The following is a 10,291-nucleotide window of genomic DNA, read 5'->3' as shown; positions in this document are numbered from 1 at the left end:
GATCCTTCATCAGAGCGGTCAGGACAGTCTGGAGCACCATCACACACTGAAGACAGCTGGATACATCTGGAAGAACCTGCACATTCAAATTCCCCAGGCAGACATGCTGAAGAGAAAAGGACGGTCCGTCATCAAGGGTCATCCTACAGGGTAAATACTTTATAGTTCATATGTGCAGAAAACATGTGGTAATAGCCTAGTGGGTAACACACTCGCCTATGAACCAGAAGACCCAGTTTCAAATCCCACTTACTACCATTGTGTCCCTGAGCAAGACACTTAAACCTAAGTTGCTCCAGGGGGACTGTCACTGTAACACACCCATGAAACAAAGACCCAGGTTCAAATACCACTTACTACCATTGTGTCCCTGAGCAAGACTCTTAACCCTTAAGTTTCTCCAGGGAGACTGTCCCTGTAACTACTGATTGTAAGCCGCTCTGGATAAGGGCGTCTGATAAATGCTGTAAATGTAAAATGTAAAACGAAGCACGGGGCATGTACCGCACTGTATTTCATCTGAGCCGTCCAGACAGTCCCCTTCTCCGTCGCACTGCCACGCGAGAGGAACGCACGTGCCGTCGCCACACTGCCACTGGCCGGCCCCGCAATCATGGCCGGAACCTGCGGGCGAGAAGCGGGCGAGTTCACATCCGCGGTGCCCTGCGCGGCCGGTTCGCACTGCGAGGTTATACCTGGTGAAATACTCAGCGTGAAAAGCGCAACTGCGCAAAGGACGTGCGCGCGCGCCATGACTCCGTGCCCGCCCCGCCACGAGACGCGTGGAGTAAACGGAGACGACGTCACCGAAAGTCGCTTTATTTACTATTAATTCCCCGTCGCATGTGTCCAATTAAGAGCTTGATTGACTTCAGTGACGTGAACGTGAGAGCAGTGGGTGGAGCTTGCGAGTTTGTCTATTTAAATCATTCATGCATATTCATAAGCGGAGCGCTTCCTTGACGTCAGTCGTTAAAAAAAACTTTGTTTACTATATTCAGATAAAAAAAAAAACACATCCGCACACTATGTTACTTCCATAATTATTTCATAGTACAACCCCCCTCCTGAATTTATGGTAGCTCCTGCATTTCTGCTACTGCTTAGTAAAATGTCACGTTTAACCATTACTCCGAAAAGCAGCAAACACCCTTTGTGGATAAATATATCTGAACCTGCAAATGTACTCTAACCTCTGCACAGATTGGTTCAAATGGTTCGGCAAGCTACCAGATGTAAAGCCTGGAGTTTCTGTCGGTGTAATGTGGGTGGAAATCAGCCTTTCGTGCATAAGAGCACATTGCATTAGCCCTCCCGGCAACGGCTTACATAATAAACAGTCCGCTAATATATTCATCTTCACTGAATTTGTGAGAAAATACTTCACAACATCACTTAATTTTGGAAAAATGTTTAATTGTCATTTTACAAACAAAACACACAGAAATGTAAAACAGTAACAGACTAAGCTGTGCATCTGTAAAGTTTCATAGGAGTTTTTGTTTATGTAGCCACACTACTGACCAACACATATAAACCGTTGCCTGCATTCACCACACCGTCAACTTCTGTACAGTGAGGGGCTACAAACCATAGGTTATACAGTACATTATTACACAGCAAAGAGATCCTAGCCGTTATCACATTAATAAATAATGAACAACAAGATGCAGTTTTAGCATCAACTAAAAGGACTTTTGCATACAGCGGAATGTACCCTATCTGCACCCTATCAGGTTAAAAATTCAAACTCAGGGGTGTTAAAAAGGCAAGTCATGACTAGACCTAATATGTTTAGCCATGCACTGGAATCTGCAATATTCCCACAGAATATTAGTATGAGCTGGAGTGTGACAGCCTCACTAGACAGGCTGGTAAAGCAGCTGCCCTTTGAAAAGCCTCCGTTTCAACTCCTGCCCCAGCAGTGCACGCTCTCTCTGAGATCCCTTCATGAAGCCACGGTTTTCCTGGGCACGGCGGGACAGGTAGGGGATGACCTCATTCACAGGGCCGTAGGGAACATATTTGTACACAGGAAAGCCTGCCTGACCTGGATAAACACAGGTTAGGACACAAAAGTTATTTTTCATCTTAAAGTCTGAGCACTTGTGCACACATTTCTCTGTCTGTCTCTCTCTCGCACACACGCTAGACTACAGACATGTAACAGTTCCAGGCATGGTCAGGATTATCCAGCTGCTTTCCACTCACCCAGGGGGAAACTGATCTGGTCACACATGCCGAGCAGCTGTCCGAAGTACACCTTGTTCTCAGACGGCCTGAGGCCCATTTCGTTCATTCTAAGGTTTCAAAAGATAAATAAGAAGATGAGAAAAGGCTGTTCTCTAAACACTGACTGACAAACACTATCAGTTATAGATTACAAAGCAAATTTCTTGTGTGGTGGAGATGCAAGCCTTACTTTTCCAAAGTAAATTTCACTGTGTCCTCATTGTGTGATGCAACCATAACATTAGCTTTCCTGTTGTGCTCAATCTCTAGCAGAATGTACTCAAGACACCTACACAATAAAAACAATGGTAATAGAAAAAATTATTCGCACCATTCAAAATGTCATAATGATTTTCCCCCAAAAGATTTTCTATAAAACAAGTACTTACTTGTGGTACATCCTATTAGTTGCTTCATAGTCTGGGTTTATGGGGTCCTCATACCCAATTTCAGCTGCCCTGGATCTTTCCTGGTACATGTAGGCCCCACGAACCAGCTTGGCACCAAAAAACCAACCTTCGCGACGAGAAAGCTCCACGTCTACAGACACATTGTCATATGCCTCCTGTATTTGGAAAAAAACATTGTCCAGTTAGCCTAGCAATTCTTCTGACTCAAAAACACATGTATACATCCAGAGTTCATTAACACAGGGTCAGTCAACCTGGAGTAACAGGGACAGAATATTACTGGAAGAAATATTCTGTCTCCCACCTTTAGATAGCACTGGTAGGTATTAAAGATGATCGGTTTCTCCTGGTTATAGAGCCTCTGCATCTCCAGTGTGAGTCGACTGATTGCCGGCTGGAAGTATGTCTGCTCTGCATCTACCATAAGCCTCACTCCATTCTCCAATGCATGCTGCAAACAAACATACATTTGTTTACTGTAACTTAAATAATATCTCTGGCTCTATTTGTATTGTTGGTGTACAGCGAGGAGTTCAGTGATTGACAGAACGGTGGTATTCAGACAGAACAGTGGAGTTCAGTGATAGACAGAACGGTGGTGTAACTTGGTGGCACTATGTTTGTTCTAATGCTCTACCTTGGCCAGAACATCCAGCCTCTGCAGCATCCTCTTCATCTGTTTCTCTTCCTCATCTGTAAATCTGCTGAGTAGGGGTTCAAGGTGTCCAGTCTGAAATCATGATGAACTGTTATTAACAGTCTATTCTGAGAGTAAAACGTACACACTGGAATAGAATAAATCAGACACTCTTGCACATGTGGATGTCTATAGTGGCATGTTTCAGTTCAAACCATGGTTACCTCAACATTTGGAACAAGCAGCAGGTTTGAAATCTTTGTTCTGTCATTGATCAAACTGTTCCAGTCAAGAAGGTCAATAGTTCTGAAAGTGAAAGTGAAAAATATACAATCATTTTCAATTTACATTGGCTTAGATCAGGTGAACGTGTTTTAACTCCTGGAATGTTCACTGTTTCTTCATAATTATATTCATAATAGTCTAATTACCATCAGTCCTATATGATTATTAATGTAATTTATTCTTCTTTCACTTCCTCTTTATACATTTATTATTTCCAGATTTATTCCTTGCTCTCATCATTATTTATCCTGTCTCTTTAGCAGTAGTAGTTCAGAAACAGAATCGTATTTATTGTCCAAGTATGGTGAAAGTATGGTCCACGGTGGTACCATACTCAGTAGCACCTCAGTGGCACCTTGGCAGGTCGGGATTCGAACCAGCAACCTTCCGATTGCAGGGCCAATTCCATAACCGCTAGGCTACCACTGCCCCGCAGTGTCTCTCAAGCACAGTGTAAAGAACAACAATATACAATATAGTAAAAATCAGCGTGTGGCTGACCTCCAGAGCACATAACTATCCACATCAAAGTTACAGACGTGGCTCATATCAATGCAAGAACAACATATTGTTCCTCCATGCATGCTTTTAACAGGTCACGATCACTCGTGCCTAATAATCAGTAATCAGGACCCACTCATCAGGTGCACAGGTGTCCGCTGTGTGAGCCCAGTGGCCCCTGGGCATCACAACAGACAAATACAAAGATTACAGAGTACCACAGTGTACATAATGTGCATTTGCAATGTTGTTGGTTATTAGCATTGTAACAACAGTTCAGCTGTTTAGGAGGAGGGTAAGTGGCAAGAAACTACTGCAAGGGAAATGAAACTGCATTGTGCAACACCTATTGTATTCTGCATTACCTATTATTTATATCTTTACAGTTTACTTAGTTGATTTTAAAAACATAATTATACTTACCCAGACAATCCCAGTTTTTCTCCAGTGAACCAGTTCTTAATGTCAGCTTTTGCACCAACACCCATCTGAGTCAAACTCTCCTGCAGGAGAACAAACATCATTCAGCTCTGAATAGACAAGCAGCAGCAAAATGTTTTTCAGTCCAGAAAGTTCTGGGTTAAGTCAATAGGCCGTGCTTTTCTCTCCAGATTTGATAAAATAGTCTTTAAAATAGTCAACAGAGAAAATAAATATAATGCTGCAAACCTGCAGATGTTCCAGTTCCAGCTTTTGCTCCAGGATGTCTACATCATCTTTTCCTTGCTGAGCAGCCAAAAATTTAAAGAAACGTTTCCATTTTACAAGTACTTCTGAAAACTGCAACTGAAACGGATGACAAGATGGAAGCACAATTTAGTGCATACAGTGAATATTTGGCACCTTGACACAGATGCTAGTAGATGCCTACTAGATAACAGACGTTATATTAGGACACACAAACAAACCTATCCATAATTTATCACTGTGTATGAGTGATTAGGACCCCTGACTCAATGATAAACATACCAGGAACTGAGGTCGACCAAGAGCTGTCATCTTAATGGCTGAGAATCCATCTACTGATGCTCCCCCTGAAATGGTAGGAATGTGCTCAATTAATCTACATCAAAGTGAATTCACCAAAAGACTAGGATCATTACACACATGCAGCCTGTCTGGAGTCCTTTGAAAACTTTTAATATACTTTATATAGATACCACAGTTAAAACACATTCATTCCAGTTAAGATGGTTGGAAAGAAGCCCCATCACAACAATAGCTCAGCACAAGCAACCTAGAAGTGTCTAACAGACCCGATGCTTTGATGCATTTGATGAAGGTGTCCATGTGCTGGTCACACTTGGCCTCATCTGCGTAGAAGTAGGTGCGGGCACTGATGACACCTCCTCTTCTGTCTCCAAACTGACGGTGCGCCTTGAACTTTTTCTCTCGTTGATCAATACCTAAAGCAGAAATGCTCCTATGTTATTTTTAATACAGAAAACGTTATATACATTATATATACATATATACATATCTAATACCAACCATGATTTTGCTTTTCAGCTTCAGAGACACACGATCTGAAAACACAAAATAATAGCACTTAAGTAAGTTTGGGAATGAATTTGACCCAAATAATATGAATATTATAAAGCACAAGAAAACACAAACACCTATAATCAGTTTAACAATGTATTTACATTAGCAAGTCTGTGATTGTGAATTTGGCTCATTTTCAAGTACAGTATATCTGAAAATGCCTTTTGAAATATAAGCCTGACAGTAATGTTTAGAAGGCTCAGAACTCAAAACCGACTCCTGTCAGTTTTAGTAACCTGAGAAGATTTAGAAGCATGTGCTCTACACCCTTTTGCCCAGTCAAATCCAGTCACATGCTTGACAACTAGATCTTATGATTAGTTTGCAAATGCAAATTCCAGGCCGAGGTGTTTTGCCACTATACAGTGCTTGCCACATTCTGCTCAATCTAGCTGACAGAATTAGAAAAAACAGGATTCCTGCAAAATCAAGTATATGCTCCTTTAACCACAGAAATGTTCACCCTTTGAAGGTGTAGGTCTGTGTGTGTGTGTGTGTGTGTGTGTGTGTGTGTGTGTGTGTTTACTTAGCTCTTGATCTGACATTGAGCCTTGGCAGACTACTGACACACTAACTAACTCAATTTATAGAATATGTAGTTGATGAATACTGAATGTAAAAAACGACCTGGCAACAAATACAGGCACAGTTATGTGTCATTTAATTACTTTCCATCATGTGAAATTAGCATTATTTATAAAAAATAAATTGGATCAAATCATGACCCATTTTGAAATGTGATCAAATGTGGTAGAATAAATGTACTGCAATGTATTCATCCAGACTCTCCACAGCAAACATTTGCCAGATTATATAAGAACCACATCCTGGAATTCCTTTGCACTCTTGACTCACTTTTCCGTTTCTGTGGTGTGTTTTCCACTGAGTGCAACACAAATATGCATAGCACTGCTGCCTAAGGTGAAACCCCACTAACCAGGCTTTCTTGAGATAAATAATGACGCACATTTGTGCTGCATTGCTATGGACAATATTTACATTAGATTTACATGAATGGCCTTTAACAGATGCCCTTATCCAGATCAGTAGTCAGATCCGTAATCAGTAGTTACAGGGACAGTCCTCCTGGAGCAATTCAGGGTTAAGTGTCAGGGACACAATGGTAGTAAATGGAGTTTGAAACTATGACTTTGTGGTTTTCTGGTTCATAGGCGAGTATCTAGTTCACTGCTACACCCAATACTGTAGAAAGCAATACTTAATCTTACTTAGTAAGTCTGTAGTATCTGTAGTAACATAGTTACAGTGGTGCTCAGTGACATATAATGGTGGTTTTCATTTTATAAAAAAAACACACACACTCACCACACACACTCACACAAAAGAAGGTAGTGGCTTAATCTGGCCAGTTCAAAGAAGGCACCAAGGTCAGAACAACCAGTTATTTCAACTTGATCCCTAAACAAACGGAGCCAGCACGGGTACACATTATGCAACATCCATTGCCTCAGAATGTGTGACCCTATTACAAAAAACACACCAGGCGCATGTCTGAGGGGCCAAACCAACACTCCTTAAATCCAGCCAATCAGGAGAGGGAGGCCTTGGCTCAACTGGCCAATCAGGTTCAATGCAGACTTCAGAGTACATTTTAGGAAATGTCAGTGTCTGCGTGTCTGTGTTGTGTGAACACGTGTTCTGGTGTAAAAAAAAGAAAGGAAGAAGAAAAGATAAGTGTGGCCATTTTGCTTCATTAGGTTTTACATAATCAGGTTCTTCTTAATGAGAGAGGAGTAATTACGGGGCATTTTCTTTGCATTTGTTAAAACCCAAACAGTAAAGCACTTGCAAAATAATGCTTTTCAAATGGATTTTCTGTTCTGTTAAAAATGATTAGTCATTTCTACAAACAAAATTTAACACAAGTTTACAATATCGCATTAATAACTCACTCCATTTCTTTTTTCTCTGCCTCCTCCTGGGTCAGATCCTCCTCCACACTGTAGTCGAGTACTGAACCGACACCAAATGCCTGGTTCTTCTGGATCAAAGGCTTGATGGATTCTTGGTCTTCTCCAGCAACAAATTGGCCATAGAAGGTCATCTTCATTAGCTTCTCGAAGAGCTTTTGACCAAGGAATTTCCTGCTGAGGTCCATAATCTAAACATAACACAGAGCAAAACATCATTTTCATTCCCTGCTTAAAACAAGAATTCTCTGAAACGAACTGACCCACGCTACTTTTGATCATAATATTTTTGTAAACATCACTCTTTCCAGATGCATTTTTTAAAAATATATATATGTTTAGATTCAGTTCATGATCCAGATGCATTTGTATTCATGCTGAGATCTCTTTCAGTTTCCTTTTCGCAGTTTTAAAGCGTTTTACTTTTCTTACAGGATGCTGATCTGATTGATGATTGAATTAACCTGCAAATAACTGGATAATTTAAAAAAAAAAACCTTCACTTCATCACCTCTTTATTTTTGTCAACCAGGAAGTCAAGCGAGCAGAGCTTGAAGACCAGCAGGCTCCTGAGGAGCTCCCAGTTCTTCTTGCTCCTGTAGGCTTCCACTGTGTTGTCAAAGTTGATGGATATGCGGCCGGACGCGGGTTCCGCTGAGCTCCTGGTCTGGCGGATCACGTCCCCCTGGGCGGACTCCTGGAGCAGGGCGCACGGCGGCTGCTCCGCCGCCTCATCCTCCGCCGCCCGCCGCCGCGATGCTGCCGTTGACCGAAACCTTTCCTGCGCGGACCTCGTCGCGAACACGCGCCCGAAGTGAGCCCTGGCCAGGGCAGAAACCGCTTTTGCGTCTTGCATGGTCCGCTCGGAGCTGCGCTGGAGGGGAGCGCCGTCGACCGAAGAGAAGCGCGGCTGCTGCCGTCGCGCGCCTACACGCGACGTTTATTCCGAAGCACGAGGCGCCTGGAGCGCTGATTGGTGGTGACGCGGTGACGTCAGCACGCCGCACCGCTGCGATGTAGCCAGACATTCCAAAGTACGCGGCATCTTCATGTGGCGGCTGTGCAGGGACCGAGTAGGAGTTCGTGGGTCTGGTTGTGTAACTGCGCTCGTGCAGAGTGACATGAACAAATCGCATATCGTTCTTACTCGTGTCGAAACGGCGGTTCTTCCTGCTCTGGTTGGTCTGGGTTTTCTGAATGTGGGACCTTGTCTGACGTGTCGAAATGACTAAAGCTCTGGGAACTGTTGGTGGGGCACCACAGAAGTCTGCTGAAATAAGCAAACTGACCCCAGGTGAACCCATGTTCATCATCATACATGAACCAGTCAAAGTGTTCTCTGTACAGGGTTCCTGTAAAATCAAGATGGAAATGAAATCCTTGATGCTTGCCTATATGGCTGTAAATGGAAGTGCACCCTCTTATGTAAAGACGCCCTCTCAAATCTGCAAATGAATGAGACTAAAATTTCCCTATTCATGGGGTCTCCAATCCTAGTCGAATCTATTCTCCTTTGTTGTCCCTGGCTGGTGGAACAACTTGCCCTGCTCCATTAGACTAGCCGAGACTACTACCACCTTTAAGAATCATTTGAAAACTCACTTGTTTAAAAAATATTTCAAACGAGTCTAACACTAACACACACGCACGCACACACACTCACAAAAACGAACAAAAAATTGTCTAGCCCATAACAATTTCCTAGCATTCTTCTATTCTTGACAAGTTAGGCCTTATCAGGGCTCTTAGTTTTGTAACTCTCAATCTATGGAAACCAAATGAGAATTGCTGGTGTCTCCTCCTTGTAAATCTCTTTGGATAAAAGTGTCTGCCAAGTAAAGTAAAGTAAATTCAAGTGAAAGTGAAGTGATTGCCATTGTGATACACTGCAGCACTGCACACAGTGCACAGAATGAAATGTGTGAGCAGTGGGCAGCAACGAAAGGCGCCTGGGGTGTGGGGACGGTGAAATGAGTGAGTTGTATAAGAAGACTGTAGTTCCAGGATGTAATTCAAAAGTTTAGACATTGACAGAATAAACAGCTGTCCAACTGCATACTCTTACAGGCCATCACTGTAGTCCACCAAAAAAAAAACAACTATGTTTTGCCATCTCTGGTGTCCTGGTCGGATAAGGAAGCAGACTCATAATCAAAGGGCTGCAGGTACAAACCCCGAACAGTGAAAGTGCCTTTGAGCAAGGTACCATCCCAACACATCTATCATGGCTGCCCACTGCTCACCAAAAGTGATGGGTTACATTTACAGTATTTATCAGACGCCCTTATCCAGAGCGACTTACAATCAGTATTTACAGGGACAGTCTCCCTGGAGCAACTTAAGGTTAAGTATCTTGCTCAGGGACACAATGGTAGTAAGTGGGATTTGAACCCGGATCTTCTGCTTCACAGGCTCTGGTTCAATGTGTCCTCTGCATTTAACCTAGAGGTTAAATGCAGAGGACACATTTTGTTGTATGCACAGTGTGCTGTGCATCACCATCAATTAACTTTCCTTTAAATCCAGCAATATACAGTTTGCATGCAAAGAAAAATCTGTTTTTATTTTTGATTTGGTACTTGCATTGTTTGTATTATGTGCTGGAGTGATTTACACTGAAGAGATAAAATTGGTGAATTAGTCCAATCTACTATTGTTCAGCATTTTGATTCTATTATTTGCTTTGATCTCTTATAAACATTAATTTTTATAATGAATGTACTTTTTTTGCTATATTTAGTTTGCTAATC

At 42.3% G+C, this 10,291-nt stretch overlaps 1 protein-coding gene across 1 annotated transcript; it reads right to left on the bottom strand.

The window, feature by feature from the left end:
• Positions 1-1,395: 1,395 nt before the first annotated feature.
• prodha (proline dehydrogenase (oxidase) 1a) lies at positions 1,396-8,599 on the bottom strand. Its single transcript, XM_028979986.1, has 14 exons — positions 8,053-8,599; positions 7,524-7,732; positions 5,557-5,591; positions 5,322-5,471; positions 5,035-5,099; positions 4,735-4,851; positions 4,489-4,568; positions 3,504-3,585; positions 3,280-3,372; positions 2,947-3,093; positions 2,622-2,797; positions 2,423-2,521; positions 2,212-2,300; positions 1,396-2,050 (listed from the first exon to the last, which is right to left on the bottom strand). Exons 1-14 carry the CDS (start codon positions 8,395-8,397, stop codon positions 1,863-1,865), a joined length of 1,875 nt encoding a protein of 624 aa, XP_028835819.1. The 5' UTR covers positions 8,398-8,599; the 3' UTR covers positions 1,396-1,862.
• Positions 8,600-10,291: the final 1,692 nt, after the last annotated feature.

This window comes from Denticeps clupeoides, chromosome 5 (assembly GCF_900700375.1).
Source record: "Denticeps clupeoides chromosome 5, fDenClu1.1, whole genome shotgun sequence".
NCBI classification, from domain to species: Eukaryota; Metazoa; Chordata; class Actinopteri; order Clupeiformes; family Denticipitidae; genus Denticeps; species Denticeps clupeoides.
This window is presented reverse-complemented; position numbering and strand designations above follow the sequence as displayed.